Source organism: Pteropus medius, unplaced genomic scaffold, assembly GCF_902729225.1.
Source record: "Pteropus medius unplaced genomic scaffold, Ma_sr-lr_union100, whole genome shotgun sequence".
NCBI classification, from domain to species: domain Eukaryota; kingdom Metazoa; phylum Chordata; class Mammalia; order Chiroptera; family Pteropodidae; genus Pteropus; species Pteropus medius.
This window is the reverse complement of record NW_024352614.1, coordinates 74455-89231: the sequence shown is the minus strand read 5'-3', so window position 1 is coordinate 89231 and position 14777 is coordinate 74455. Positions and strand designations below refer to the sequence as shown.

General features: G+C 37.6%; 1 protein-coding gene across 1 annotated transcript in view; it reads left to right on the top strand.

Moving 5' to 3' along the window:
- LOC120589495 (complement receptor type 2-like) overlaps positions 1-14777 on the top strand; it is a 124281-nt gene that overhangs the window by 83780 nt on the left and 25724 nt on the right. Inside the window, exons 27-34 of the mRNA XM_039847009.1 lie at positions 1365-1544; positions 2105-2204; positions 5246-5331; positions 7213-7611; positions 9695-9871; positions 9965-10067; positions 11103-11188; positions 13088-13306. Of these exons, the coding sequence (XP_039702943.1) occupies positions 1365-1544; positions 2105-2204; positions 5246-5331; positions 7213-7611; positions 9695-9871; positions 9965-10067; positions 11103-11188; positions 13088-13306 (1350 nt within the window). The remainder of the gene's footprint in view (positions 1-1364; positions 1545-2104; positions 2205-5245; positions 5332-7212; positions 7612-9694; positions 9872-9964; positions 10068-11102; positions 11189-13087; positions 13307-14777) is intronic.

Sequence of the window (14777 nt, the reverse complement as noted above, 5' to 3'; positions counted from 1 at the left end):
TGGGAAAGAGAAAGTAAATTTGTAAAAGGGACCCTAGTCCTGACATCACATAGTGACTGCTGGGGAACTCTGAGAGAAAAGAACAATTCCAAAAGGTAAAGGACCAAGTGCTAGTCAATTAGGAGTCATTTTTGTCCTCACTCTCCTACTCCAACACCCTGGCTTCGGCTTGGGGTGCACCTATGATCCTATTTACCAATGTAGAGACCTAATCCAGATTTACTGAATCAATAGTGAGAGGTAATCTTTCCTTATATTTTATAATTTTTTTCATCAGAACCCTTTCTGAGATGGAAAGCCTAGTTTCATCAGCTAGATTTTTAGACTAGAGATCTGCTGCCAGGCCATCTCCGTGTGGGATTTGGCCTTCGATGAAAACTTTTAGTCATAATTGGGGACTCCTTGACCCAGAAACGAGGAGAGCTAGTAGCGAAGCTCTAAGATAAAAAGTAAACAGGCAATACTGATGGACGAATTTCTCATGAAAATCCTTGAAAATAGCCAAACTTTTATATTGAGAAAAATTATTGAATTATGTTCAAGAGACAAGAAATTGGTTTGCAAATCTCTATAACAGAGTTCTCTGGGTGCGGGATTGGCTCAAGTACAACCATTACTATTTAAATAAATAATTGGAAAGGAAGTGAAGGACAGCTGAAAGAGAAGCTTAAAGAGAAGGTATTTTCAAAACCAAGTGGAAATGATTTCCATTTTTTCAAACATATGTACTTTGAGTTCATCCGATTTGAATCCAAACTGAGATTTTTACTCCTTAAGGATACAGCTAATAGACCATAAGGGAAATACAGCTAAAGCTAGAATTTGATTCAACATACGCTTCGAACAATGTTTTCTTATATTGACAACTGTAGTGTTGTTTGTTTGTTTCTTGTTATTTTAAGGAGATGCTATTTGTTTCCTCCTTATGTCGAAATGGTTGGCTTACGGATCAGACCTACCAAACTAATGGCTGCTGCTTCCTAGTGCCGAGAAATACCTTGAGTTCTCAGTTCGTGCTTGTGAACCCTCCCCTGGGGTTCTGATGTACTGAAGAACAAGGAAATCAGACAGGAATGGTGGAGCTTGGGCAGGAGCATTCTTTCTTGCTCCATAAAAATGTGAAAAATTGAATTGGAGCTGTCTTTTACAGTAAATTCTATGAGTAAAATGCCGATATAGCAGAATACCTTTCCAGATGCTATATGTGCTAAGGGAACTTTTCCTTCCAAGGTTACAAGGACATTATATTTCCAGAACTAAAAGTTTCTTTCGATACAGCATGGAACCCAATCAGAGAAAGAGAAAGAAGAAGGGCATTGGGTATCTTTTTGTTAAATCTGATGTCTTGATATCTTGGTTTCTAGGTTACTGTAATGCCCCAGATCATTTTCAATTTGCTAAGTTGAAAGTCCAAACCAATGAATCTGAATTTCCCATTGGGACATCTTTAAAGTATGAATGCCTCCCTGAGTACTACAGGAAGTCATTCTCTATCGTGTGTCTAGAAAACCTGACGTGGTCAAGTGCCGAGGATATCTGTAAACGTGAGTACACCCTGCATTGGCGCTTTCCCATGTCTGTCAAATCATCCTTAGGATCTTTTTCAACTATTTCAAATTTTAGAGCTGAGAAAACGTTGCTTATCAAAAGTGTTCATATAGGCAGATGTAAGAGTTGGCATTATAGGTCATCCCTAATTATTGGTTGAAATATTTATTTCATAAGACTGTTTTGAGAAATATTTGCAAGAAAAAAACAATTTCCTATGGGAAAGTAAATAATGAATGATTCCAGAACAGGTACAAAATATAAGGAGAGAGAAACTGTTTGCATAACCAAGTGGAAAGAAAATTTTTATACTAGTAGTATATAGGCTATAAATAACCTTTATATTTTGACGAGAGATTTTGGGTGGAGACAAGACAGATCTAGATGGGAAGTCTTTTTGAAAATGGAGTGTAGTAAGTGGCTGATCTTGAGGCAAAAACTGTGGAAACATCAGAATTGCGTATTTGCTTAAGTATGCTACAGTCAGGTGGGACTTATGTACTAAAAAAGTTCAGATTACTCTACTTTGTTCCAAACTTCTGTTTATTTCCTACAGGTAAAGCGTGTAGTACTCCTCCAGATCCTGTGAATGGTGTGGTGCACATAGACACAGATGCCCAGTTTGGATCCATAATTAATTTTTCTTGCAATAGCGGGTGAGTGGGCAGGAACGTCTCTTGGTTCAAGATATGCAGAATAGCAATACTACCTCCTAGGCACATATCAGAAAGGACAACTAGGCTATTGCTATCTGCTCTTTAAAAGCCTGAATATAAGAGTTCAACTCCTGATCGAAACGAACAAATGTATGATAAGATTCAGGGGGAAATCTGTAATCTTGCTGGAGAGCACGTACAAGAAAACTAAAGTGCTTACCTGGTAGAAAGAAAGAAAATGTGTGTATGTGTTTGGGAGCGGGGGCATAATCAAACCATACGACAGCCTTAACTCAGAGCAGACATAGCTGGAAGAGAGGGACGGCCATAGAGCAAATGAGCTAGAAAACAAATTCTAAAGTTAATTGTACAATTAGTTTGCTAGGACTTCCATAACAAAGTCTGACAGACTGGGTGGCTTAGAAGAAGAGAATTTTATTCTGTCACAGTTGTGGAAGCTGCAAGTCCAAAATTAAGGTGTCAGCAGGACATGATCTCTCCAAAGTCTAGAGGAAAGTACCCTCCTTGCCTCTTCCAGCTTCTGGTAGCCTCAGGCCTTCAATGGCATGTGACAGCATCACTCCCATTTCTGTCTCTGTCTTCCCATGGCCATCTTTCCTGTGTGTCTGTGTCTTCACGTGGCATTTCTGCTCTCCGTATGGATCCATGTCCAAAGTTCTCTCTTTTTATTAGGACGCCAATCCTATTAGATTAGGGCCCACCCTAATGACCTCATCTTGACTTGATTACAACTGCAAAGACCTTATTTCCTAACAAGGTTACATTCACAGGGCTTAGGGGTTAGGACTTCAACACACCTTTTTGAGGAAACCTATTCAACCCGTAACAGAGCCCCCTGTGAAAATGTCAGACATCACGTGTTTACTGAGCAGTGGCCCTGTCCTTGATGTTTACCTTTACTCAGCACAAATCAGAATCTTGACCACACTCTCAGTCTGAGCAGCTGAGCCTGGCAGAGAATCTGGGCTAAACTTATGCTGCCATGATGAACACTGAAAAGCCACTCGTGGTCTTCTGCGTATTTGCCACCCTAGGCATAACAGTCCAGAGCACCTGTAACCTGATAAAGTAAAATTCGAGTAAATCTAAATACTTCTCTGTTTCTCTGAGAATTTTTAAGTATAATCTATAAATTCTCTGACTGTACCCTCTTTATCTTGCATTACTCAATAAGGATGAACTCTATCTAGTAGGAAACAGAAAATCATTGAGCTTATGACAAAGTAACAGGGTATTATGTGAAGGAGACCAATCTGAAAAATCAGGAAAAATTTCCTCTTACAAAACACAATTAGTTCCAAGAGATGGGGAAAATATTTTTTAAAAAATATTCTGTTCATATTTTTAACAAGATTCAATTGCACACACCTGTTAAATAGGTAGGAAATCAGGAATGTTTGCACATGAATGAAAAACACATTCGTCAAGCTAAAAATATTCTTTGATGAATATACTGAGTATTGTAGAAAATTGAAGCAGAGAATAAGGAGAAAAATTAATCGTCTCCCAAAATTCAGAAGTAAAGGATAAAGAAAAAAAGAGAAGTTATGCATAGGACAGTACTAGGATTCAAAATGCATGTAACAAAAATTTAAGAAGGAAAAACAATATATTCGTATCTAGCCATTATTTAAGAAATTTCTGTCATTCTGGGATAAAGAAAAAATTTCAAGAATACAGAAAGGAAATTATTAAACTCTAATACCTGCAAAAACTTGATGTACATTGACATCACATTGATCCTTCAGATCATTAAATTGCAGAACATAGTGATTCTATTGTGCCAAGCTTGTATTCACAAGCTGAGCCTCCTAAATATACATTAAAATAAAAGCAGGACCCCAAAATTATACCACTTAAGTATATATTCTGGGAAGAGAAAAACAAATAAATCCAGCGGGGGCATAATCAAACCATACAAAAAAAAGAAAATGACAAAGTGCAAAAGAAATATCAGTCACGTACAAAACTAGTAAAAAAAATTTTTTTTAAAAAAAAGCATGGTCAAATATTTTCAACAAAGTTACAAAACTAAATACAAGGACGGAACTGATTGTTCGAAAGTGAAACTTTTGCAATGCAATCATAATTTAATAACAACCTGTAAAGTTATAAAATATATCCACAAAACTAGAACATGAGAGAAAGCAAGAAAAAATAGTTACACTTATATAGGGGGTGGGTAGACTATACATATTTTGACACTAAAGTCGGTTTAAATATATGTGTTGTGTATATATACAATAAACACACACAAAATGAAATTTTAATGGAACGAAAATTGGATGTTTAACTTCCAAAGTATGAAAACACCTAAAAGAAAGTCTCCTATCTGGTTCATAGAGCAAATGAGAGGGAGAAAAAAGGAATAGCAAGGAACGTATCGGCCTCTTCTGTCAGAAGCCACCATGTTTGGGACAAATCTCTTTTCTTCATTGCTGCTGCCTCATCATTGGACATTATGAAAGAGCTTGTCCAAATAATGATGACAAAGCAAGGTCAAACATACCATCTAGTTCAGTAAATTTGAATGGTTTCATCTTCTTGTTGAAAGACAAAGGCTTCTAAATAGGATTTAACATGTCAAATATTGTGGTATTTATAAAAAACATACCTAAGCTAAAATGACATAGCAGTGTTAATTATATGTCTATCAGGAAAATGCAAATAAATTTTTTAAATGGCAATAACAATAATATGGGGGGGTGGGGAAACAGAATTTAAAAGGAAATTATCAAACAGGTCTACAAAAGGATTGTTTTATCTTAGTGCCTGATATAATCCACATGGAGCCAAAAATTAAGAATCAGAGAGTGCCTTGAGGAATTACAGAGGAAATAACCTTTTCAATAGTGAGCAGATAAGAAAAGGGAAATAAAACTCGGATAGAGTAGGTGGAGTTGAGGCTGGTCCTTAGATTCTCCCAGATTGTGTGCTCTGTTAGACTTGTCATGCACGCATGCTGTGAGGAAGTTGATGGGAGTTGGATAGCATAATTAATTTTCACTTCTTGCCTTTAGGTATTTTCTAATTGGTCACTCATCTGCCAAATGTATCATCTCAGGCAATACAGTCGTTTGGGAGACAGAGCCACCACTTTGTGAACGTGAGTTGAAATCTCTTTCGCCATCTATCCTACCGGTTGATCCTAACATCGCTCCCCCTACTCCTTCGCCCCAGGAATTACAAAGAATCAGACTCATCCCTCCAGGCAATGATATCCCTCCAATATTTGAAGATATCCTGAAAATTGCTCGCCATGTTCCAAGCTTCTAGTTCCTCCTGTTTTTTCTTTATCTTGGGTATAACCGTTTTAAACGATAGTCTCTATCTCGTTTAAAACAGCCCCAATTTTCCTCTTTTGTTGGTGGAACACTTCCTAGTTTGAAGATCATTCTCTCCAGTGACATAAACAAATACAAAGTTAGCAAAAGTAGCCCTGCTTCCTCTCTGCCAACTCTTCACACCAGGTCGCACATTTGAGCAGTCGTGCTCTCTCGTTCTCCTTATTCTTGTCTGAATAATGACATTCCAGCTTCCTATGAAGTGTTTGGAATATGAGCTTCCTACACTTTGGGTTACACAGAGAGATGAGCGATTTCAAAAGAACAAAGACTATAAAAAGGACATAACCCTGGCTTTGGTGATAATGTGCAGAAATCAACACTCTCAAACCCAGCTGCTGATAGGATAAGTAGGAACAAACTTTCTAAAAGACCAGTATACAATAAGTATGGAAAACCTTAACTGTATACATGCCTTTACTTCAAGAATTCAACACTTTATAATTTGTTTTTAAATATCATCATGGTTTTTTTGCAAAGATATTGCTATACAAATATTTATCTACATTATTGGTCATGATAGTGAAAAAATCGAAATAATCTAAATGTAGAGTATATTCTAAACAATGTTTCAGAAATAATCTATTGAAAGGAACAAGGCACGTGTCCTGAAAGAAAAAAGAAAAGTTTAAAACATGCCAGAATACATTAGCCAAGAGACAACTCTTTCCAATGGAATCGAATAGTACATTCTAATGTCAAAGATAAATTAGAAAAAATATGGTTTGTGTGTGCATATTAAAGATTACACAATTAACAATCAACAGTGATTCTTTCTTCTAGATAGACTTAAAATAATTTTTATTTATATTTTATCAATTTTCTCCAAGATACATGCATCCGAATTATTTTCTTAGAAGTAAAAATAAATAAATAAATGTGTGCCTACTTTCATGTCTACCTGCCAAAAATGATAGAAATATTCTCTCTTATGTTCCTGATTGATTTAAAATGCCTAAGAGTTATCTGTTACTTGGATATCAGATTAATTTGTCTGTAAAATTATCTATGCTTTCTATCTTCTTGGGAGTACATCTGTGATACATTTTCTCTACTTCCTCTATATTTTGCCCTTTCCTGATTCAATACTGGCAAAAACATATCTATATCCTAAATATCCACATTCTCTAAATTATTAGCATAATGAAGAACACATTTGATTATCTTTATTACTTCTGAATCTGTGATTATTGTATTTGTCATGTGTAATATTGGGTAATTGTGCTTTATTCCTTTTTTATTGGTTGTGCCAGAGCTTTTTGTTTTAACTTATTTGATGAAGAGTCTACATCTATTAACAACCAATAGAATAAAGCCAAGTACTTCTACAGAGAGAGAACCGAATTACCAATAGTGAAATAACGTATAAAGTCTCAGTTAAAATGAGAAGCATGTGGACTCTGATACTACATGGGCACATTTATTGAAATAATGTTAATTGAGAAGAGCAGAAGCAATAATGCTGTGGCTACTTAATTTACACTAGTGTAAAAAACATGTCTTTACATTATAAAACATTAGACAAGAGTAGAAGTGTTGTGGATATTCATATTTGGAAATTTGGGCTTTTTATAAAACTGGTTACCAAAATTTATAACCTTAAGAAATTGAGGTTTTGATTAACTCGCTGTCCCTTTTCTCAGGTATTCACTGTAGGCCGCCTCCAGCCATCGCCAATGGAGATTTCTTTAGCAGTAACAGAGAGTATTTCCAGTACGGAGTGGTGGTGACCTATCGCTGCAAACTTGGAGAGAGAGGGAAAAAGCTGTTCGACCTCGTGGGCGAGGCATCCATACGCTGCACCAGCAAAGACAACGGAGCAGGCATCTGGAGCGGACCTCCCCCTCAGTGCATTATACCCAACAAATGCACGCCCCCAGACGTCGAAAATGGAATAAGGGTGTCTGAGAACAGAAGCTTGTTTTCCTTAAATGAAGTTGTGAGGTTTAGGTGTCAGGCTGGCTTTGTCATGAAAGGACCCTCCAGTGTGCGATGCCAAGCCCAAAACAAATGGGAACCGGGGTTGCCCAGCTGCTCCAGGGGTGAGTCTGACTGAGGCCTTGAAGGGACCTACAGATGGCATGAGTTGTAGGAGGATCAGGAGGTCAGCATTTGTTCTGGCGGAAAGATGTGTAGTGAGCAGTGTGACTGAGCAAATTTTCTTGGGAGAGAACACGATATAAAGAAGGTGTGTGTAAGTGTGTATGTGCATGTGTGTGTGATAAAATGGAGAAGCAAAGCTCAGTCTGGGCACAGAATATGAATTGTGTCCTCCGGATTCTTGTAAACAGAAGTTCTCTATACACATCACTACTTCCATACTCCATCATCAATCAGTGACTTGGGAGTACGATAATTGCTAACATATCCTGAGTCAATTCTCTGGTCAGTTACCATAACACAGGCTATGTGTGCACTTATTTAATGCTGAAAACAAAGGTATAAGGTAGTTATTACTACTTTTTCCATGTTTTACAGATAAAATCAGTCTTAGAAAGGTTAGATAACTTGCCAAGATTAAACAGATACTAACTTCCAGACTGAAGACTGGAACACAAGTCTGCCTGACTCCAGACCTGTCGACATCAAAAACCACTCTAGATGTTTCAAGGAGTGAGAAACTTAGTGTCCATAACAGGATACAAAGATGTTGGAGGGGTAGGAAGAGCAAAAGGAGGAAGGCAGTGTTACCAGAGAGCGAGAAGCTGCCGTTCTTCCAGGTCTAGGGCACAGGCATGCACACTCACTCCTGAAACTGTCACAGAGAGCACAAGCATCTCTTCTAATGCCGCTAAAGATGCAGGAGCTGCCACTGCTGCCAGTATATGGCTGAGACGGCCGGAGCCAAAATCATGGTATTGCTAGAAGTGAAGTTGCTGCTGCTAAGCAAGAGCCATCGACACTGCCATTTCCTGAGCCTCCTCTAGAGGAAGAATGGCTTTTATTATCTCCCCCCTTTTAGTTTGTTACATATGCCAAATATTGACAGAGCTTAACCAGAACCCAAATGGCCAGGAAAATAAAGAGTTGTAGTGTGCAGGCTTCCAGCCCCAAGAATCAAAGATAATGCAGAGGTGTTGGCTTTGTCGATAGAAAATTAAGCAACACAGCACTTAAAAATCACATCATTGTGCATTTATCAATCAAGGGAGGCAGTGGGTAATGAGCCCTGAACATAGGCCTTTTAATATCAGAGTATTTACAAAGTCCTCCAGGGGGTCATCTGTTCTACTCCAGTCCCAAGTCCAAAGAGGGGAACTGACCTGCTCTAAGCCAAAAGGAAATTATTTTAAGTTTTACTACAATTTTATAAAATTTAGTTGAGACTCGAGTGCATTCTGATCCTGAGTTCAAACCAACTGTTTAAAAAGATCATCACAGACTCAGTTACAATATGCTATATGCAATGTGCACTCTCATTAGGAGGACTGTAGCTTTTTTTAAGAAGATGTCGTTCAGTGGTTGCAGATCTTTTCACTGGAATAAAATGAATGTTTGAGCAACACCTTGATATACAGAGTGTAGAGAGGAAACTCATAGTTCTCTTCCAACCCATGTCAGGTGACCACTGAGAGAGGAGTTGCAAGGGGGCGAGAAGAGATATTGAATTCTGTTTGGTGCACTAGGGTGTGATTGGTGATTGGCAAATCAATTAGATGAGACTTGGGCACAATATTCCTTATTGCCTAAAAGGTGGATAATTAATTGACAATGCCTTTTCAGAAGGTAGTTCGAAGTTATAAAACTCCTTCAATCTTAACAATTGTGTACCAGGTGGCCAGTAATAGAAAGTATTCTAGAAGAGAACTATCTGCTGTGTAATCTTAGGTGAGTACTTTAGATGACAGACAGTGGAATCAAGGAGATCTCAGTTTTGGTCACAGTTCTGCAGTGTATCAGTTCCGTGGCTTTGGGCTAGCCACTTCCTCTCTCTGTGTCTCTCTGTGTCTCTGTCTGTCTGTCTGTCTTTCTCTCCCTCTCTAATTTTGCCGATAATATAATGAGGGTGTTAGTCTACCAGATTTATATAACATATAGACTTATAGTTAAGATTCTGTTGGCCAATTTAGCACCGAGGAAAAGTTATTTTCACACAACTAACAACACATGGTTCTCTTTTCCAAGTATGTCAGCCACCTCCAGAAATTCTGCATGGTAAGCACACTCTGAGCAACGAGGAGGACTTTTCCCCCGGACAGGAAGTGTTCTACAGCTGTGAACCGGGCTATGATCTCCGAGGGGCTGCTTCTCTGCGCTGTACACCCCGAGGAGACTGGAGTCCAGCAGCCCCCAGGTGTACAGGTGCCTACACTGTCGTCTGGTTTGACATTTTTACCTTTTGTGGCTATTCTCCACATGCCAGTGTTATTTCTGTTTGTTTTTCTTTTACTCCAGTGAAATCGTGTGATAACTTCCTAGACCAACTCCCTAATGGCCGTGTGCTCTTTCCACTTAATCTGGAGCTTGGGGCAAAAGTGTCCTTCTTCTGTAACGAAGGGTGAGTATGAATATCCCTGGCCCACTGGACACAGAAATCAAAGTTAGAAGTTAATTCAAAAAGGGAAGGTGTAGGTAAAAAAAAATTCAGGGACATTAAATTTTGGAAGTATATATGGGAAGTAAGAGTATAAAGCAAATAGAACTAATAATATGACATATGAAGGAAGAACTGGGACACGTATTAAATGAAAAGTTCCAAGACCAATATGACTACTGGTTATGAATACATATAGGTGACACATTAAGTGAAAAACATCATATCTTCCAAGCGGAAAAGAATAAGAGTAATTTGAAGAGCCCAGAAGGTAGATTTATAATAGAAGTAAAAGTTCAAAAATAATAATTTCTTAACCAATTATATATCTTCTAGTTAGTAATGGGCTAAGGGTTTTGAATTAGGATAATGGGGGCTGAGGTTAGTGTTTTCGGTAAGGTTATTAACCTGTTTATGTGAATCTAGTGCTCTTCATGGTTTGCACGTCTCTACACAGGAAACATTAATCATGAATTTGCTCTTCAATAGCCCAACATGCTGTTTTGAGCCATCTTCACAATCATCACAAACGCAGAGGCAAAAGAACAATCTTTGTTCCTTCTCTAGTTATTCTCTGTTTTTGCAGTCCAAACTGGGTACTGTTTTACTTGTTGTTCCTGTGTCAGCCTTAGGAGAATGTTACATTAGAAGACTGGGTTTCCCATAATACAATAAGTAGATTTATCATGTCAATCCTAGGATGATCAGCTAGAGATTTGCTTCTCTGGGTCTGAGTCCAGTGTCAAGGAGATGACAGTTATGCTATGACTGCTTTCTTCAACACAGGCTGGGACTATGTATTATGTGACCAAGTTACTGTGCTTTACCGTCCAACCTTAAAGGAAGCCGTGACTTCGTCAGAGCGACATGGCCTCTGAACCTCTGCTTCCTGTTGATTTCAGGTCCTCAAAATGTTGAGATTTTGCAGGGCCCAAGATTGCAAACTAATGGCATTTGGGCTGAAACGTCTTACCTATTCACTACCATTTTCCTCTTTAGATTCCAGTTAAAAGGCAGTTCTGCCAGTCATTGTGTCTTGGTTGGAATGGAAATCCTTTGGAACAGCAGTGCTCCTGTTTGTGAACGTGAGTAGAAGGAAGGACACTTTAGGCCAATCTCGCGCCTTAATCTGTTGTGTACTTTGACCTGTAGCTTCCCCTGTTGTTCTCGTATTTTCTAATCTGAATTATTGAGAAGTTGTTGCCATTGTAATAGTATTTATTTGTGTTCAATTTGGTTTCGTGCACTTCATTGTGCATTATGTGTTTTGGGAACCATTGGCTCGGTCTCTGTTATTTGAATTCTGTGTTCTATGTAATGAGTACTGCAGTAGTTTGCCTCTAGGTCAGGAGAGATTAGATAATGTGAAGCTTTTCTTCTTCCTTCCTTCCTTTCTTCCTTCCTTCCTTCCTTCCTTCCTTCCTTCCTTCCTTCCTTCTTTCCTTCCCTCTTTCCTGTCTTCCTTTCTTCTTTCTTTTTTTCCTTCCTTCTTTCCATCTTTCTTGTATTTTTTTTCCTACCAGCAAGGTGCAATCTTTCTACAAGTTTTCTATTTGCTAGTATATAAATGTGAAACATTCATTCATTCAATCGATTATTTACTGAGCACATACTATGTGTTTGATGTTCTTCTATTCACTTGTGGTATAGCAGTTAACAAGATAAGTTAATTCCCTGTCCCCATGTTATTTATATTGAAGTGGGCAGATGGTCAGGAAAAACGATAAACAAATAAAAGTTATAGAAATGATGGATCAGAGTCATTCAGGAATGAGGGAAAAGTGGGGAGCAACATTTTTCAGGGTAAGCACTACAAGACTCCTTAAGCCCCCAAAACATGTACCTAAATTAATTATGCTGAAAAATTTAGAAAAAAATAGCTGATTAAAAAAATGAGTCTCCTATGTGCAGCATCACTAGTAATTTCTCCTAGTCTATCCATTTATATTTTCCCCCGTGAAAGACAGGACTTTGCTTCATCTCTTGATCCTAACGGTTGAAAAATACATATTTTTGAAACAATCCAATCTTACTACAATGTTTATGTTGCTAGAAATCTACTCGGACATCATAACGTGCTTTTAATAGTAACACTTATGAGAACATACTTATATATAGACTACTGCTATACAAGAAACACAGTGTTCCTAGATGTAACATGACAGGTGGCTGTCCTACTGGCACGCATTATAGTTCAGTTATTGATTGGATTTTCTTACTTTTCATGACTCTTACTAGTTGATGTATTTTCTTCCAACCCCCAAGCCTAGGTAGAAATGCCAGTTAGAAGTGAGGAAGGGACTGTTTTAAATAGACAAGCAGATACTAGATAGAAGTAAAAATTTGAGGCCTGAGAAAAAGTAAAGAAGAAAAATAAAACATAAATCCGTACATTTTAATAAACAATGCAGTTCTAATCACTAGAGTTTCGATTCATTGTGTCAGCACTACTATCATAATCCAGACTGATGGCCAGTATCAATAAGTTATCAAGGAAAGTTTTCATATCTTTAAGGTGATTACTGTGCGTGGAATACATGATAGAAATACTTACCGAGAATTTGAGCTCCTTGGAGGACAATGACTTTATCTGTGCTCTCTACCACTATACACCCAGGCCCTGATGAGTGGCCAACCCAAAATAAGTACTCAACTAATATTTATTGAGCAAATGAATGAGTTACCCACCGAATGGTTACTTTTCTTCTTTAAAACTTTCAGTGCTTATCTAAGGATATTAAGATTTTATTTTCTGGAAAATTTAACTACCTGGAAGAGTCAAGATCAGCACATTTCTTTTGTACTTTTTCAATAAAACACACAATTAAGGTCTCGTTTTGTTTAGTCCATCTCATCAAAGGCCTCCACCAAAGGTATAGTGCCATAACTGTTTTTTAGGTAGCACCAATCATAGCACCTATGACTGTAGAATACCTCTGGTGAAAACTCCTCAGTGAAACTTAGAGCTCTTGCCTTCTTTCCAGAAATCCTGTGTCCAAATCCTCCAGATATCCTGAATGGAAGACACACAGGAAAACCTCTGGAAGTCTTTACTTTTGGGAAAGAAGTAACTTACACATGTGACCACCACCCAGACAGAGGGGTGACCTTCAACCTCTCTGGGGAGAGCACCATCCGCTGCACAAGTGACAGTCAAGGGAATGGGATCTGGAGCAGCCCTGCCCCTCGCTGTGGACTTCCAGGTGAGTGCACACTACCCCACATTCCAAATGACTTCAGAATATTTAAAGCAGAACTTCCACATTTTTTCAATGACAGTTTTATGTTTATTTATGCACTTGACACAATTAAGTGCCAAATCAGTGATTAGTGATTTTTTTATTAAAAATTATTGGGGTGACATTCATAAAATCAAGTAAGTTTCAAGTGTATAATTCAACAGTATGCCATATGTATATTCTGCATTGTGTGTTCGCCACCCGAAGTCAGATTTCCTTCCATCATCAAATATTTGACCTCTTTTACCCCTATCTACCTCTGCCCTCCCCGCTTCACCTGGAATAAATGGTTTTAAGATATGTCGACATATACAATTCTGACAACTTTTGCTGCTAGAAGGCTGATGAAAAGAGAGGGAGTGGATGGATGATGGTTCTAATTCTCACTAAGATTGAAAGGAAAATGTTTTCAAAGCATAGGAGTTGAAAGCAAATACCTATGAACCTTAACCAACAGTGATACCATCTTCACAGGTTTTGGAGGAAAGCATAGGCCAGTAGAGAACAAAGCTAGGCAAAATAGCTTTTAAGTATCTATTTGGCCTGGGACCCCTGTGCATTCTGTATGAAAGCTGTGTTTCACTGTAGATGAACCACAAAGATTTCTTTGGCCAGTTTGGACTAAGATGTAAATTAAAATAAGGCGTACTTCTTAGCCCACGTTAATTTTAGCTATCGAAGTCTTCCCACTGTGGTCGAAAGAAGAAGCCATAAGAAAAAGCCACATAATGTCAAAGATAAATTAGAAAAAATATGTTTTGTGTGTGCATATTAAAGATTACACGATTAACAACAGTGGTTCTTTCTTCTAGATAGACTTAAAATAATTTTTATTTATATTTTATCAATTTTCTCCAAGATACATGCATCCGAATTATTTTCTTAGAAACATAAATAAATAAATAAATGTGTGCCTACTTTCAGGTCTACTTGCCAAAAATGATAGAAATATTCTCTCTTATGTTCCTGATTGATTTAAAATGCCTAGGAGTTATCTGTTACTTGGATATCAGATTAAATTTGTCTGTAAAATTATCTATGCTTTCTATCTTCTTGGGAGTACATCTGTGATACATTTTTTCTACTTCCTCTATATTTTGCCCTTTCCTGATTCAATACTGGCAAAAACATATCTATATCCTAAATATCCACATTCTCTAAATTATTAGCATAATGTAGAACACATTTGATTATCTTTATTACTTCTGAATCTGTGATTATTGTATTTGTCGTGTGTAATATTGGGTAATTGTGCTTTATTTCTTTTTTATTGGTTGTGCCAGAGCTTTTTGTTTTAACTTATTTGATGAAGAGTCTACATCTATTACTAACCAATAGAATAAAGCCAAGTACTTCTACAGAGAGAGAACTGAATTACCAATAGTGAAATAACGTATAAAGTCTCAGTTAAAATGAGAAGCATGTGGACTCTGAT